Source organism: Plasmodium vinckei, assembly GCF_900681995.1.
Source record: "Plasmodium vinckei vinckei genome assembly, chromosome: PVVCY_14".
Classification (NCBI taxonomy): domain Eukaryota; phylum Apicomplexa; class Aconoidasida; order Haemosporida; family Plasmodiidae; genus Plasmodium; species Plasmodium vinckei.
In genome coordinates, this window is record NC_051306.1 from 1,102,777 (window position 1) to 1,120,784 (window position 18,008).

At 23.0% G+C, this 18,008-nt stretch overlaps 5 protein-coding genes across 5 annotated transcripts; 2 read left to right on the top strand and 3 right to left on the bottom strand.

The window, feature by feature from the left end:
* Positions 1–2,353: 2,353 nt before the first annotated feature.
* Positions 2,354–3,319, top strand: PVVCY_1403080 (iron-sulfur subunit of succinate dehydrogenase, putative; the record flags this gene model as incomplete). The annotated part of the gene is made up of 1 exon (XM_008624720.1): positions 2,354–3,319. The coding sequence occupies one exon, from the start codon at positions 2,354–2,356 to the stop codon at positions 3,317–3,319; it is 966 nt and encodes a 321-aa protein (XP_008622942.1).
* A 1,622-nt stretch (positions 3,320–4,941) lies between these two features.
* Positions 4,942–7,848, bottom strand: PVVCY_1403090 (bromodomain protein 2, putative; the record flags this gene model as incomplete). The annotated part of the gene is made up of 1 exon (XM_008624719.1): positions 4,942–7,848. One exon carries the CDS (start codon positions 7,846–7,848, stop codon positions 4,942–4,944), a length of 2,907 nt encoding a protein of 968 aa, XP_008622941.1.
* A 4,799-nt stretch (positions 7,849–12,647) lies between these two features.
* On the top strand, positions 12,648–13,505 carry PVVCY_1403100 (conserved Plasmodium protein, unknown function; the record flags this gene model as incomplete). The annotated part of the gene is made up of 1 exon (XM_008624718.1): positions 12,648–13,505. One exon carries the CDS (start codon positions 12,648–12,650, stop codon positions 13,503–13,505), a length of 858 nt encoding a protein of 285 aa, XP_008622940.1.
* A 242-nt stretch (positions 13,506–13,747) lies between these two features.
* Positions 13,748–14,273, bottom strand: PVVCY_1403110 (conserved Plasmodium protein, unknown function; the record flags this gene model as incomplete). The annotated part of the gene is made up of 2 exons (XM_008624717.2): positions 13,748–13,946; positions 14,134–14,273. The coding sequence occupies 2 exons, from the start codon at positions 14,271–14,273 to the stop codon at positions 13,748–13,750; spliced, it is 339 nt and encodes a 112-aa protein (XP_008622939.2).
* Positions 14,274–14,871: 598 nt separating this feature from the next.
* On the bottom strand, positions 14,872–16,623 carry PVVCY_1403120 (conserved Plasmodium protein, unknown function; the record flags this gene model as incomplete). Its single annotated transcript, XM_008624716.1, has 1 exon — positions 14,872–16,623. One exon carries the CDS (start codon positions 16,621–16,623, stop codon positions 14,872–14,874), a length of 1,752 nt encoding a protein of 583 aa, XP_008622938.1.
* Between the last annotated feature and the right edge of the window lie 1,385 nt (positions 16,624–18,008).

Genomic DNA, 18,008 nt, shown 5'->3' on the forward strand with positions numbered 1-18,008 from the left:
TATACATGTTTTATTTTACAATATTTACTATATAATATGCATATTGCTATATATATTAGTATGCTTGCGGCAAAATATATGTATATTTGAAGTATATATATTTTAAGTATGTAGTGACCCCAGAGCATATATAATTTTTTTCAGCATTATGAATCTATACCAATCCAGTAAAAAATATGCATATATTTTAATTATATATATATAGCCAAATATAAAAAGCAATTTATTGTTGCATATATACCATCATCGTATTGTAGCATTTAAGCACTAACCGGAACAAATAAATATTATTATTCTCATAAGTGTACTACTAGTATATATTATTATATATATATAATATTATATTTCCTTACATTTTTTTTACCAAAAAATATAAGGAGTTACGCATATTATTCCAATTTTCCGCATTGCATTTTTTTGAAATATATATATAAAAAAATACAATTATGTAAAATTTTATTTTCTTATAACTGCCTAAACAATTTTTGAAATGAAAAAAGCTATTTTGTATATTTTTTATTATCAGGATTCCCATAACAGTGTCCTTTTATTTAAGCAAAATATCTCTATATTAATTAATACGATTTTTTAACCTTATAAACATATATAGTAATATATATGTTAAATTATGTATTTTTTATAATATTACACAGTGGGTTAAAAGTAATAACTAGTTTTAGTGAAAATTCATTTCTTTGCAAATTATTATTTCCCTTTTTTATTTTGTTGGACATTGTTAAGAATATGCAATGTATAATGGTGACCTGGTTTTGGCAAGGGTTGTTAAATTTCGATAAAAAAATATTCTATATCATTTTTTTAGTAACATGAAGTACAGTACATAATATATATTTATTAAACTTTTTAATGGTTAATCTACACAAAAAATGTATAAAAATAATTTATAGATATAATTTCCTATGTTCATATATTTCTTTAACATATTTTTAACACTATTATTGGAAAATAATTATATTAAAAGGAAAAAAGGGTTATTGTGGTAAAAAAGAAACACAAAATGGAAAATATTAATATATTTAACTGATAATAATTCGGTATGTATATGAGGTGTAGTAAAGTGACTACTTTTAATGCATATTTTCCTCCTTTATTTAATGATACAATCATAAAAAATAATATATTGGCCCATATAATATGTGTTTTTTTGATGGAAACGTATATAAATAAAGAGACCTATATTAAAACCATAGTTTGCAGCAAATGCTTAAATAAGTAATAATTTAAAATATCAATAAACAAATAAATCTTAATAACGTATACACAAATGTTGTGCAAATATATTTTAGTCATTCTTGTTATATTAAAATTGTTTGGGTATGTGTATTAATAAATTGCGAATAAAATAACATTAACTATATTACTATTATATTACATATATGCCACTATCATTACGCTTTTAATATTCTTACGTTATGCATATCTCAATGATTATCATAAGTTATACACTTAAAAATCAAAGTCCACCTTTAATGTGATTATTTGTGTGTATTTTAAATATTTTATTTAGAATAAAATATATGCTTATAAGCAACCAAATCTTAATAATGCATATATCAATTTCATTTTTATACCCTTAAGTGTTTGTAACAGCTGTAGTGAATTTTTTAAAAAATTTAAAAGGTAATAATATAATTACAAAAAAAAATTGTGTAAAATTTTTTATTTATTTGTTTTGTTCTGATTTTAAAACTTAATTGTTATTTTTCAAAAATTATTGTGTGTTATTATGTGTATTATTTTATTTGTATTCATTTTCCATTTTTTTTAATAAGTTTGGATTAAAAATTTACAATTAAAAAGGAGACATGATTTAAAGTTAAATGACATTAAAAAATATTTTATAAACCCCAATAAATACATATATAATTATAATGCATTGTTTTGAATATATTTGACAAAATTGAGCATTTCCACCAGTTTCAAACACTAATCCATTGATACTATAAGGCATGCACATTTATATGCATAAATACGAAACAGACATCAATATCCAAAAACTGAGAGTATATATGCAGATATTTATTTGTGTAAGATTAAATGTTAATAGTTGTGTTTTTTCACATTCTTATAAATTAATATTACATTAATTGAAAACATATTTGAGGGTCATGTTCCTCCTTTTTTCTTTAATTAATATAAATGTTTTAAAAAAAAATATGCAGATATATGAGTGTTTACACAATTTTTAAACACTCAAAAACATGATAAACAGACATAAAAAATTATAAAACGTATAATTGTAAACTTATATGTATACGAAAGACATATGGGAATATGCTAATATTGATGAGATATACATTTTTAAATAAAAAAAGATAAAAAAAAACAGAAAATGGGGAAGCCAAATGAACTAAGATATATAATGGGCTTATTAAATAAAAGGGTATGGAATAATATAAATAACAAACAAGTAAGATTTTTCTCTAGTGACAATAATTCAACAGCTAACAATTCTATAAACGTAAATAGATATGTTAATGGTAAATCTGATCAAGCCCAAACAAATGAATTAAAAAGGTTTTCAATATTTCGATATGACTCACAAAACAACAAGAGACCTAGAATGCAAACATTTGAAGTAGATATAGATAATTGCGGCCCAATGGTGTTAGACGTATTAATAAAAATTAAAGACGAAATTGATTCAACATTATCCTTTAGAAGGAGTTGCAGAGAAGGTATATGTGGAAGTTGTGCAATGAACATAAATGGGAAAAATGGATTGGCTTGTTTAACAGAAGTTAATAAAAATAAAAATGAAATAACAGAGATACACCCACTACCAAATTTATATATAATGAAAGATTTAGTGGCAGATTTAACAAATTTTTATAATCAATATAAATCAATTGATCCATGGTTAAAAAGAAAAACAAAAAAAGAAAAAGGTCAAAAAGAATTTTATCAATCTATTGAAGATCGAAAAAAATTGGATGGACTATATGAATGCATCATGTGTGCATCTTGCTCAACATCATGTCCATCTTATTGGTGGAACCCTGAATATTATCTTGGACCAGCTACATTAATGCAAGCATATCGTTGGATAGTTGATTCAAGAGATGAATATACACAAGAACGTTTAATGGATATAAATGATACCATGAAATTATATAGATGTCATGGAATAATGAATTGCTCAGTATGCTGTCCTAAAGGTTTAGATCCAGCAAAAGCTATAAAACATATGAAGGAGCTAGTACAAGAAAATTTTTCTAAAGATAATATAAAAGTTCATGCCAATTACATCAAAGACAAAATGGAAAACGCAGAAAAATCAATTGACAAAGAAAAATAAGAGGAAAATCATTCAAGTATATTTATTATATACTAAAAAATATTAATTTGTAATTAATATCGCTGTTAAATTATTATCGCGATTTATGTTGTATTTTTTAATTGTTTATTTCCACACAAAATTGTTTCTATTATATATGAATAATCATAAAATGGTTTACATATATATACATATGTGTGCGTATTCATGCGCTCATCTTAGCAGCTTCTTTGAAGTTTGCTAGCATAGTTTGTTATATGTTTTTATTATTTTTTCTTTACAATTTGTTCTTACAACTGTTAAATACAAAATGTTTACCTATTAATTTTGCCTATATCTTTTTTGGTTATTTAGAAAATATGACTTTTCATGTGCATAATAGGTTTACATTTATAATAATATGTTTACTATTTTTTTTTAACATTTTTTTATGTCATTTACTTTAAAAAAAACAAAAAGATAAAATTGAGCTTGCAAACATTAAGCAAGCAAAATAGTTATATTTCTTTACAATATATTTTTTAAAATGTTTATTTTAAGTAGGCAAACAAATCAATAAGCAAGTAAATAAAACAAATACATATACACGCACATGCATTAATTAGTTCATTCGACTGTCTGTTCATACATTCGTTTGTTGTTAATACATGGTTATATATAAATATATATATAACTAAAAGAAACATAATTAAAAAAATCATCATTGCTTTTTTATTCATAAAATTACTAAAACATCGTTTTTGAGATAAGAAGAATGTGTATACACATAAAAAAAATATATACCTATATATATAACTACAAAAATTATTAAGTTGAAAAAATACGAAGTATATAATAAACATACATAGAATACATATACTTTGTTTTTAAATAATACCAATGTGCTAATATTTTTATAGCATTGACTCATATTATTCACAGTATATAAATAGTCATTATTCAAATAATTAATATTTTGTCCTTTATTACGTTAGCTCGTTATCAGAAAATATATTTATATACTCTTTTATGAGATTGTTCCTTAAACTCATTAGTAATAGTTATTTTGTACACGAGTTACTACTGCTATTACTATTCATTTTTAATTTTTTGACGATTAATTTTTATATATTGCATTATATGCATATATATAATAAACCACCAAAAAGTTGTAATAGCAATAAACTTTACTCTCTACTTTCATTTTGAATATTTTATCAAAAAAAGCACTAAATATTTTGTTTTTCTTGGATATATATACAGCCCAATGTTTTCACTAATTTATCCTTCTCTTTCCATTCATCATTTGGCTTGTTAAATATTACTAATGTGGTTAAATAGTTTCCATGCCTATTTATATTCACAATTCATTTTAATGTATATCCCTTGTTGCTTTCATAGAATTATAAATTGTATTCAAATAAATAATTATATACCCTCTAATATATTTCAAAAAATTAGGTATATAACATATACAATTGAATTTGCAACACTAAATAGCACATGGATTTATATGCATATAATGCAAATATGAATTTGCGCTCATAATTGTGTATTAATGAATTAGCTGACATATGCATATAACCCATTTCAAAGGGTTTAAAAAATCAAATAATAAAAATATATTGCTTCATCCCATTTTCTTTATTCGACATCAAAGTTATCTAAATTTTTGCATCATAACCTTCAGCTATTAATTCCTTCTTATTTATGGGAACATTCGTTTGTCGTTGTGTGAGAATAGCCTGTTGAATGACTTGACCTTTCCATTCGGGCCAAGCAGTGCCTGAGTTTTTATGATTTTTTTTTATATTTTTTTTTTGATTTTTTGGGGTATCCATTGATCCTAAAAAATCAGCATGTGTTCCCATTACATCTTCTCGAATTTCTAAACTTTTTTTTTTTTCATCAACAGGTTTGTATTGTGGCAATGATTTTCGTTTGTTATCAAAAAATTTATTTGTGACTTCTTTTTTTTTATCATTTGAAAATTGCCCTTTTAATTTTTTTTTTTTATTATCATATGAATCAAAATCCATATCTGACTCGCTATCGGATTCACTATCATCGCTTGACGTTGAAAACGTAGACGAATCTGATGAATTAGATGACGATGTGTCAGATGAATTAGAAGATGATGATATATATCTATTTCCTCTTCTTTTATCATAATGCCCACCATTATTATTACTGTTCATATAATTTTTATTATTACCATTTTTCATTTGCATCATCATTTTTCCTCTAGATATATTATTATTACAATTAGGCATATGTTCAGAAGAAATTCGTGAAGCTTTAAATTGCTCCAAATTAATTCTTCCCATATGATTTATATACAAAAATATTCTTTTTTGTTTTTCAATAGATAATAACTCTGTATCAAATGTAAAAAATCTATCAAACATATGATTTTCTGCTAATATTCCTAAATCATCTTGTATAATTTCTAATGCTGCTCTTCTTTGGTTAGGTGCTAATCTTCTCATGTTTTTAAAAAGAAGATTAACTTGATAATTATTTAACCCTTTGTCATTAACTCCAATTTTTTGAATACCTGGGGGCTCAGGTATTGTTCCCATACTTGGGGGTTCAAAATCAATAGAATTGCTATTATTGTAACAACTCGTATTGCTATTATTACTATTTAAATTATTATTGTCATATTTACCGAGCAATTTATCTTTTTTATTTCCCATAAATTTACCATCACGAATATTTTTCATCGAATCCATATCATTTGATCCCATTCTACTTGATTTATACATTTTATGATCTGCTAGATCTGCTGATAATCCCTTTTTATTGTGAGATGAGTACATTTGGCTACCTGATGATAAATGATTTATAGATAAACTACTATTATTCATTCCACCTATTGCTGTACTTCCTCTTTTTTTATAATTATTTCGATTCATTTTATTATGAATGCTAGCTTTTTTATTATTATTACTTGTTACATAATCTGAGCTTGCATCTCCATCATCACTACTATAGTCACTACTATAAGTACTACTATCACTATCATAATTATTATTTTTATTAATTAAAATTTCATTATATTTTTTCATATCAAATAGTACTGAGTTTGTGCTTCTAGTATATTCCATATGTATATTTTTCATTTTATTTTCTTCGTTAAGTAATCGATCAAATTCTTTTGCTAATTTATAAGCATCATTCCACACACAATTTTTAACTTTGTGATATGTAAATGCATTATAAAAAATTTGTCTAACATCTTGTTGCCATTGAAAAGGGCTAATATATTTATCATTCAATAATTTATTTTCTATTGTTTCAAAATCCATTGGATTTTTTATAATATTATAATAGTTTGGTATTCCATCTAATTCTGGATTTACTGGTTTTAAAAACCAGCAACTCATTTCTTTTTTTTTTAATTTATGTATTATTTTAAAACAATTATTTTTCCAAGCATTTTGACATTTATAAATTCTTTTCCTATATGTTCTTCGATGTTCTTCATATTCATCTATAGTATTGTTATCTTCATAATAATTATTATGTTTTGCTTTCTTTTTTAGTGATTCTTTTCCTCCTGTGAAAGAAGAGCTCATTTGCCTCTTACCACTACCAAGGGTAGTGCATTTAGAAAGCTTTCCCTTTCCTTTATTAGAATTGCTAACATTACTACTGTTATTTAATTTGTTATTATTGTTTCTATCACCATCCCATGTTTCACCTTTTTTTAGCATACTATGACTCCTATTATTGTGGCCATAGTTTATATTATCACTCGATTTTACATTAACATTTGATAAGCTATTACTTGGAAATTTTTTTTTTCCACCCAAATTAGCATTTGATTTACCGCCAATAACATGATCGATACTACTAACGGTGCTGTTATTATTATTATCATTATATTTGTGTATATCGTTTACATTTTCTTTAGTAGCTGTACTACTACTAAATTCATCTTTTGAATAAAATTTATCATATGATTTTTTTGACTTTCTTTTACCTGCATCATATATACTATTTGATAATGAGCAGTGTAAATTTTTTATTTCATTTAAATGCCTTTTTGATATAGCACTAAATGTATTTCTTTTTTCTGTTTTTGGTTTTGCACAAGGAATTTCAATAAATCGAAATCCTAATAATTTGATTTTATTTGACATGTATATATACTCTTCTTCCGATAAATATACTATACCTCTTTCAAAGGTTCGCATATTATCTACATTTTTTAAAAATGATTCATCATTTAAACTCACATTTGTCACTTTTTGATTTTTATAATCTAAATATATATCACTGTTACTATTATATAATTCTTTATTATTAATAGTAAATTCATCACTCATTGTATTTAATAAATTATTATTACATTGATTATTATTATCATTATCTTCGTTATTTAAATAATTATTATTAACATTACTATTTTTAGAGTTAAACTCTTTTATATTTGCATCACTTATATTACCACTACTGTTATCCATCATATCACCATTGTTTATCCCCACACAATTCTCATTATGCTCACCTTTTTCATTTTCAGTTATTAAAGCACTTGCTTCCTCATTATTTGATTCTTTCATTTTATTTGCATTATTGCTTACTATTATTTTACCATCTACACAAAATAAAAGAAAAAACAAATAAATGGTTTTATTTTTTCAATTTTTTGGTAATATCACTAATCTCATAGCATTATCATTATTATTATTACCGTTCCTGCTTGAAATAAATCCTTTTTATTTTTTTTATCTTCAATATTACTTTTTATATATAGCTTATTTTTTCTTTCGTGTTTTCACTGTATTATTTTATCGTCTGTTCTCTATATTATATATAATTTATTAGCTTATAGCAATTCTGCGAAACTAATTGCATATCATAAATTATATATATTAGACTAATATTCTTTCGTTCTGTATTCAAAAAATTAAAAATTTTTAATTAAATGGTATCCCAAAATATCAATATAATTATCAAAATAATATCATTGGCTCGTTTTGTACATAATTATTATAACGAATATTTATATTTTTTTTTAATGCTTTTTTTTTTTTACTTTTTCTTAATAATTATTTTAAAAAAATTATTAATTTTATTCTTATTAGTATTTTTATTTGTTTTTAATATTTTTAATTATATTTTTTAATATATTATTTTACTAATTTCCCGGCAATATTTTTTATGTGCTCATTATATTTTTATGGCATATATATAATATGTATAATATTCATTAATATAATATCTATAAGAATGAATGTATATACTATTATACTTTTAAATAGACTCTTCAGTACTACACATAAATAATGAATTTCTCTATAAGTATAAAAATATTGTTCCGTTATATTATACGAGTATGCAATAAGTTATTATACATATAAAGAAATACGTATATTTTGTTTATAGTACTTATTTTATATTGTTTTTTTATTATTATTTATGTGCTACATAAAAAATATATATATATTGCCTTAGTTTCGGGTAAAAAGCCATTTATGTATATAAATATATATTCATATTTTAATATATATTTATTTTATTATTTCTCAACATATTTTTAAATATATAATAATTTTAAATAAATAATTCTTATAATGGTTATATTTTTTATACGTATATTTGCTGTATTTTTTTTTTTATTATTAGTATTATTTTATATTTTTATCTGCCTGTTTTTATGTATGCATATATTATTTTTTATTTTTTCAAGAACGATATTATATAAAATAATAAAAGGGGGCATGCAATATAAAAAAAATTTGTTGTTAAAAATATAATATTTTATTGCATATTATAGAAGAATATTATGACAACACCATTATTTTTTTTCATATAATTTTTTAATTTTATGAATAAAAAATATATTATATGTATATATTTAATGAATCCAATACCTTTTTCATAAATTCATTATCTTTATATTATTTTAAAATTTATAAGTACTTTGAAAAACTATTAAATATTGCATGTATATATAAAAAAATAATAAAATATTATATATCCTTTTATATTTAATTATTGATATAATATAGGTACTTATTATTTTTTGCGATCATTTGTTTAAGGATAAATTAAAATTAATTGCAGTTTAATTCTTGTATAATAAATACATGTTGTAAGTATGCAATTTTTGCAATACCTTTTTAATTTTTTGTATTTTTTATTTAATAAAATTTCTTTTAAAGTATTGGTTGTGATAAAAAAGGTATCAAAATAAATCATTAATACAACTACGATTTTTTTATTATTTATTTTATCGTTCAGTGGTTGCATATAAATAGGTTCTTATATATATAGGCAAATAATAAAGGGAATAAAATAATTCTTTTTATATATTTATACATAAAAAAAAAAGAATAAGTATATTTGTAATAAAAATCATTGATAGCAACATTATTAAGTAGTCTGCTACTTGGCATATACTCATGTATATACATATATACGCCTTGTCCTCGTAATATATATGTATGTTATTTTTTATACTTATATATAAAAATGAAATAATTTTTTAAGGGGGGTTTATTGCATTTCCCCAGATGCTGTTTATTAAAAGAACATAATATTCAAATGGTAAATATTTTTTTTATTTATTCGTTAATCGTGGAACCACATCATGCATAGCATGCATTTTTCTTATAAATTATTTGTTCACAAATATATTTGCTATATATATATATATATATATATACATATAATAATTCCCTATATTACGGTGTTAATCCTATTTGCTTAATAATTTTCATATGATATATGCCTCAGTTTTTTACGCAACGTAGGTGTGATTGTATAATGTCGTTATCATGTGCATATTTTTTTAAGTTCGTCTTATTAAGATCAATGTATATGAAAAATATTTTAAATATAATAATATTTTTTGTCTTTTAACTTAAGGAATTTGTAAAAATAAAAATATATACATGTAATATTATTACATTCTTATATATATTAATTTAAGCACATATAAATATGCCACTTTTTATGTTAATACATAAGTATAATAGCGGTAATGCATAAATATAATACTAAAAGGATAACGAAAAATACTCTTATTCTTTTAGTGTTATTTTATTTTGCATAAGAAATCGTGAAATTTTCAAAATAAAATATATTAGTAAATTATTGTTTTCATACATATAAACAATTTCAAAATATTTACTCTTTAATCATGGCTATAAAAAGACGGATGTGCAGCATTGAATAAGATTAGTATGACTCGTTTTGAATACTTTAATTGTATATAATTAATTTAATTTGTATATAAATAATGTAGAAATTTTAAGTAAAATAATGATAAAATGATATTATAATATTATTTCATAATAAATATATAATATTTTCATTGTGTCATTTTATTTATAAGAGAAATATTATTTATGTGCATTATTATAAGACGGCATCTTTAGCGATGATAATATTTGAATACCTGTAATATTTTTTATGCTGTTCATTTCGATATATAGACACACATAATTATAAGTATAAAGTAACAGACTATATTAAGTTTGTGAATAATAAGCATCATGAGGGTTAAAGCTTTAAAAACCTTTGAATAAAAAAAACAAAATTATTTACCACGATATCGATCCTTTTCTTTTAATCAAATATATCATACCCTACATTTTTTTGATTTTTTTTTACCCTATTATAAATTTATATAATGTAGATTAACCCTATAGATCCATACATATATTATATTAGGTACATTTGGTAACATATATAATAAAAATATCATTTTTAAAACATATTTTAATGATTTAAAATGTTCCTTAATATGGGCATATAAACCCTATGCATAATAAATAATTTAATTATAAAAATTTTATTTTTCTTTTATTGAATTTATTATAATTATAATGGGAAATTACTTATAAGATTGCGCATGAATTATTAAATTAAATGGAAAATAAGAGAAAAATGAAATTGTAATATTTTTTCCATATATAAAATATACCTTAAATAAATTATGAAATTTTAATATTACATTATTATGCTATTTTTGCGATATAGCATAAAAAAACACGGATATTTATTATTGCATTTAGCAATATTACCTAAATTTTATTGGTGAGTAAAAAATTGATAATTTAAAATTGTTAATGGCATATTCATAATATGAAATAAGCCACGGGCAAAAATTTTGCTGTTAACACCTTCCATGTGGAAAGTCTATAGTCCATCACAGTCAGCTGAGTGCAATGCTCTGCTCCGAACTACGTCAGGGTAATTCGTGAGCTACCCCAAACGCCAGCCAGGTAAGTTAAACTTTAACTTCCTTTATTTTTTATTGGGTATATTTTTAAACGCCATAATTGTACCTCATTGAAAATTAATTTTTATAATATTTTTTTTTCTTTTCCTTCTATTGAAAAAACACATTTGTAAAACACTGTTTTAAATTTTTTATATAATATAAAAGGAAATATATATATCAATATCCATATATATTTATTTTTATTAATCATTATATATATTTTTTTAATAACTACTGATATAGAGTACTTCTCTCCTTTTATATATTATAAATCCACAAGCCGAGTATATATAAAATGTAGTAGCGTTATTTGAGACTTCATTTGCACTGTTTTCATTTGTTTTAAACTAAATAGAGAGTGATTTTTAAAAAATTCACGAATTTTTTTGTAAATTATAACAACTTTTTAAGCATAGAAAATAATAATAACGTGATGAAATAATTGAGCATAAGGAAGTTATGTGGATAAAATTATTGATTACTTAACATATATAATAGCTTAATACATAACAATTTTTTCATGCGAAGTTACAAAAATTTTTTTTATTCATTTAATATGTATATGCATTCTTAAATTATTTTTATTTAATGTATACTAGCTCCATTTTTTTAATTACATTGTTGCACATTTATATTTTATTTGTAAATGTTACTACCTTCTGATGAGGGCTACCAAAAATTTGGTTGACAATAGTTTTTTTTGTATTACTTGACCGCAATTTATTTAATTTGGGAATATTTCGCGATATATTTAATTCACTGAATTTAATAAGCACAAAGAGAATGCGTCAATACAAATAGCATATAAATTATTAGGTAAATAATTCTTGTTGTGCATACTTATCATGATTTAATTATTACTATACTACTCCGTTTTATGTATTTCTTCTCTCCTAAATTTGTATGAAATGTTTTTCCTCTTTATTTAATCAATCATTTATCAAGATCATACCTATAAATTGTCTAACTGCATAACTAATGATATATCGATATTATATCTACACAATTTGAGGGGTAATATAAATATATATAAGGGGGCCTTACGTAAAACTTTTAAGTTCTCCATAGTATTCATACTGTCTAAATTTGAATTTTATTTCGTTCTATTTTGCAAAATCATAATAATAAATGAATGATAACATAGATAAATTAATAACCACTTTAATTTCTGAGACAAATAACACATTTGAGGGTACTGGTATAAACAATGAGAATAATGCTGAAGACAAAAATCTTCAATTTACGGAAAATGAGGAAAAAAAACTTTTAGATGACGATATACTAAAAACATTAGGGAAAAATAAATTTTTTAAATATACAGAATATTCGTTATCTAGCTTATATATATCAGGAAATAATATGCCAATAAATGATGATCCTAATTTTCAAAAATTATTAAATGTTATGACAAAAGCCAGCGATGTTAATAATAAATTCAAATGGGTCGATTCTTATTTTAAACATACTGTACGAGAGGATGAAAATATATTAAATCCCCAATCACAAAATCAAGATTATATTTTTAGAGAATATATAGAACCAAATCATTTTAAAAAATTATCATTGTTAAGAAAATATGAACAAGGAGCTATTTTAAAATCATCTGAAAAAAATAAAGTAAATGTAAGAATAGTGTCAGAATTTATTGTTCATGATACTTATTCTACAATAATTAAATCTATTGGTTATCACCTTAGTCATAAACTTTTTACAGAAGCTCAAATTTTTCATAATAAATATGGAAATAGTAATCACATTGTTATTTTGGTTCTAAGACATTATAAGGATCCAAATTTTAGTATTCCTTTGTATAATGACAGAGTGCTAGTGCAAATTAAATCATATTTAAGTGATAATAAATATTCAGATATCACTCAAAAAAATTTATTAAATTATGCAAAAATATTTAATCCTTATATTTTGCTAAGAAAAGTAGATTATTCCTTTGTTGAGCAGATTAAAGACAAAATGTCTTATGCAATTTAGTCTCGTATCTGTATTTTTTTCGTAATATTATTAATATTTTTTTAATATTTCCTTCTATGCTTTTATTATGTTCTATATTTATCAACTTTACATAAAAAACATAAAATTTTTTTAATATAACAATGCGAATATAAATTAATATATGACTAAACATATTTTTATATACACATATTTGCATAATTTCATAGAACCTTTTCATTATAAAAATTTTATAATATATACTATATACTATGATATTCGGCTTAATTTAATTCGGGGTTAAATTGGTGATTTTTTTCGGTTTTGTCATTGCTGTTTTCACCAGTTGCTTCATTATCTAATGCAATCGTATTAATTTCTATGCTATGTTGTAATTTAGGAGTATCAACTTTTTCTTTCTTATCCTGAGTTTCTTCTTCGTCATCAATCTCTTCAAATTCTTTACATATGTTGAAAATATCACTAATAAGATTTATTATAAAGATTATTCAAATTATAGTTATATAATTACTATATTATTGTTCATGCATATATAGAGACCAATAAACAACGATATTAAGAAAAATACATTTATGCATCTTATTTTATACACACAATGAGACAATACCAATATTCGTAACCTATTTTATTTTTTTTTATTTAATTGCACCAGTTATTTACACCATCCCAGAACTTGAAGGATTTTTCGACATCAGACAAGGTAGAATTAGAGAAAACATCATCTTCGTCATATGCATAAAGCCCATTCATTTTTTCAGCTTTGATATTAATACCCTTTTCACAATTCATAATGCTATATTGTTTTACTCGCAAAAATTATATATGTATATATATATGTGAGCATTGGACCAACCCAAAGTAGTTATTTTGTTTTAATTTCATTTTTTTATTTTTTGTAAGCACAGTTAAATATGAACAATTTTATACGATAATTATTATATAATGTGTGTGTGCATATTTTTTCAGCGGAGTATAAGCATAATATTATTATTTAACATTACATTATTTGTCTATTTTGAATTCTATAAAATATATATTGTGAATGCTTGCTGATTCGATTTATTATTTATTATGATTCATTACCCGCTATGTAAAATAAAGCATATTATTATTTCATGCTTTTATTCTTATATTTTTTAAAACAAAACATACAATTAATATATTGTTTTATATTTGAGACACATATACTAGACTAATTAGTAAAAAGTACTTATTGAAAAATGTAAAAATAATACAAAATATGGAAATAAAGAATATATAGTAATCAGTAGATACAAAATCACGGGTTATAAATATAATAGAAATGAGTAAAATCACAGATTTTTTTATATCTCATACAAATTACTTTATGACGGTATATATGCATATTTTTGTGGCTTTATAGAAGCTAAGGAGGCGATACTTCCTCAGTTTTTATTTCATCTTCTGCATTTTCTATTTCTTTCGTTTTTTTTATTTCATCTAAGTCTTCGATTTCATTCTCTATAACTGCTTTTGCAATTGAATTATGTTTATTGAGAGCAATGCTTTCTTTTAAAATAGATAATTCTTTATCAATATGTTCGACATTTTCCTTAAGAATTTGTATGCTTCTTGTTAATGCTTCGAACAAGGTTTTAAAATCTTTTATATCTAAGCTAAACATATGTATAATTTCTTGAATATCTGATACATTATTTGCAGTCTCTGCAGTTTCTTTCTTCATGTCGAGTATCAAACTATTAAAGTTTTTAATATCATTTCTCATCATTGTAATTGATACACTTGTGCATAATGGTGCAAACCTACATACATTTGAAATGGGCTCATTATTGTAATTTTTTCCACCAAATAAAAAAAAGGCTTTTGTTTGAGAATGCAAATTCAAAGTACCATAATCATAGCAATTATGTATTTGCTTAGATGCTATTTGACAATGAAACCAACAATTAGAAGGAACATCATATACATATAAGTCCGGAATAGTATAATTTGAAAACCATCCCGAAAATAGACCCCCTGATATCCACATATTTTTGTCAACCATAACAGACCCATGCTTCCATCTTGGGCATGGTATTTCTCCAGATGAGTTTTTTATTAATGTCCAATTTTCATTATTGATATTATATACCCATAATTCATCTGTTGGTGTGCCTCTATTTGTTAAATCTCCACCAAATAAATAAAGAAAACTATAATTTACATTATCTTTTGTTGTTCTATCTAACCAAGCAAGAGACGAAAATGCTCGAGGGGATGGGCATATACCTTTATTATTAATTTCGGACCATTCTCCTCCAACAAATTTATGCCCACTATTTAGTAACTCATTATTTCTATTTAAGCCTCCCCAAATTATTGTTGTATATGTAACAGGACAATATGTATAAGCATGACCATATCGTGCTCCTGGAACAGAGTCTAATTTATAAGAATATTTTGACCAAATATCCTCTGCTATGTCATACATATAACAATCTTTTGATAATATATTTGGCCCAGATAATCCACCAAATAATAATAAATATGGGGAATTTTCATTATTATATGCTAATGTCAATGATGCATATGCTCTCTTTCCAGGATTTTCAGTTAATTTTTTAGAAGTAAATGTATTAGGCCCATATGTAAATTTTATAAATTCATCTAAATATTCATTCTTAGCATTTATTCCACCATAAATAAAAAACTCATTTTCATATTCTATCATTGAATGAGCATATTTTTTCATAAAAACTTTATTATCATGATAAATATGAGATATAAAGAATTCTGGAGGAGACATGACACAATCAGCTACTCGTGGATTCATGCCCTCAGTTCGTCGTGGTTGTTCTTTTAGCTTTGTAGAATTTTCTAGATTTTGAAATGATTTAGAATTAGTTGCATATAATGTATTATCTTCCTTTGATCCTATTTTTAAATTTAATTTTTTTTCTGATTCAACAGTTCCTGATTTTTGCATATGTAGCTTTTTATCTTCATTTTGAACGCTTTTTACACTTTTCATGGTATTCTGGTTGCTTAGATTGCCATCTTTATTTGAATCGCTTACTTTTGATGTTGTTGATTTTTGGGATTTCTTTTTGGAAAGTTTGTTTTGTTTTTCATTTTCTGAAGAATCATTAAGGTCTGAAAAATCAGATATGTCTGACATTGTAAATTTTTTATATATTTATTTTCGATTCGCATTTATATCTTGCGATAATTATTATTGTTTATAAATAATATAATGTCTTCGTATACATATATTATGCAATTGTCCATATAAGAAATTCAAATATTATATCCTTGCTACAAAATATCACACATTCACAAATTTAGGTGTCTAAAAACGAAAAACGAAATGAATTATGCAATTTTAATCGTAATAAATAAAATTATCACTTTAGCATAAACATTTTTATTTACACATATAATTTGTTTTTTTCACAAGCCCGTTTCCTTTTGAGAATAAATAAATTTGTTTATTTATGGGGAATAATAAATGTACCTTTTTTAATTATATTTTTAAATCATTCTTAAATTTTAAAGACATTAAAAATAAACCAAAAATAAATATTAAAAGTAATCAAGAAATTAAATTGAAAAAATATATTATACAAAAATCTGTGTAAATACATATATTTTATTTATATATTTTTTATACAAAACAAAAAAGGCAACACAATTTACAACATTTTTAAAAACCTTCATAAATCATAATTCAATAAATAATATTAGTAATATATACTAACAAAATCATATACACTTTTTTAACACCCTATTTAATCGGAATTAAAAACAAAATATATGAATATTAAAAAAAAAAAAATGGAAATCTTGAAAACAGGAAAAATAGCTAGCTATGTACACAGGTAAAATGAAATTACACATAATCTTTATTTTATTTTTTTTTCATTTAATGAATATAAAAATATAACATTTACATCATAATATACTTGTGTATGTGTTATGAAATATAATCAATAGTATTATGTTTCCTATATTCTTTATGTGGTGTCTTTTTTTAGAGATAAATTATATAGACCTTATAAGTTGAGCATGTTATAATTAATATGAGCGTCAATAGGGTAGCTATTAATATATATATGTGCAACACCCCAATAATTATCAATTTGAATATATTATTTTGATAACAAAAAAATTAAAAGATAGAATTACATATCTGTTTAAAACAAATATGAAGAAGTATAGCTAGTAAAATATGGGCTTTATTTAATATTTTTTAATTTTGTTCCCTTTTTTTTGTACCATTGCTTTTTGTTCATGTTTCACACAACTTTATATTGTTTTTTTTTTTTTTCATATTCTACATGATTATGACACCTGTCCAATTACAAGACTTTTTTTAATTTACAATTAAAAATTATAAATATGAATAAAATAACATAATATTTCTTGATAATATAGTGACAATTTACACTATTTGTATTGAAATGCATTTTTTGTGAACAAAATGGTAGCTTAATGAAGTTTTCCTCAAATGAATTTAAAAAATCAAATATAGAGAAATAAAAAAGGTTTTCTACAATATTCAAA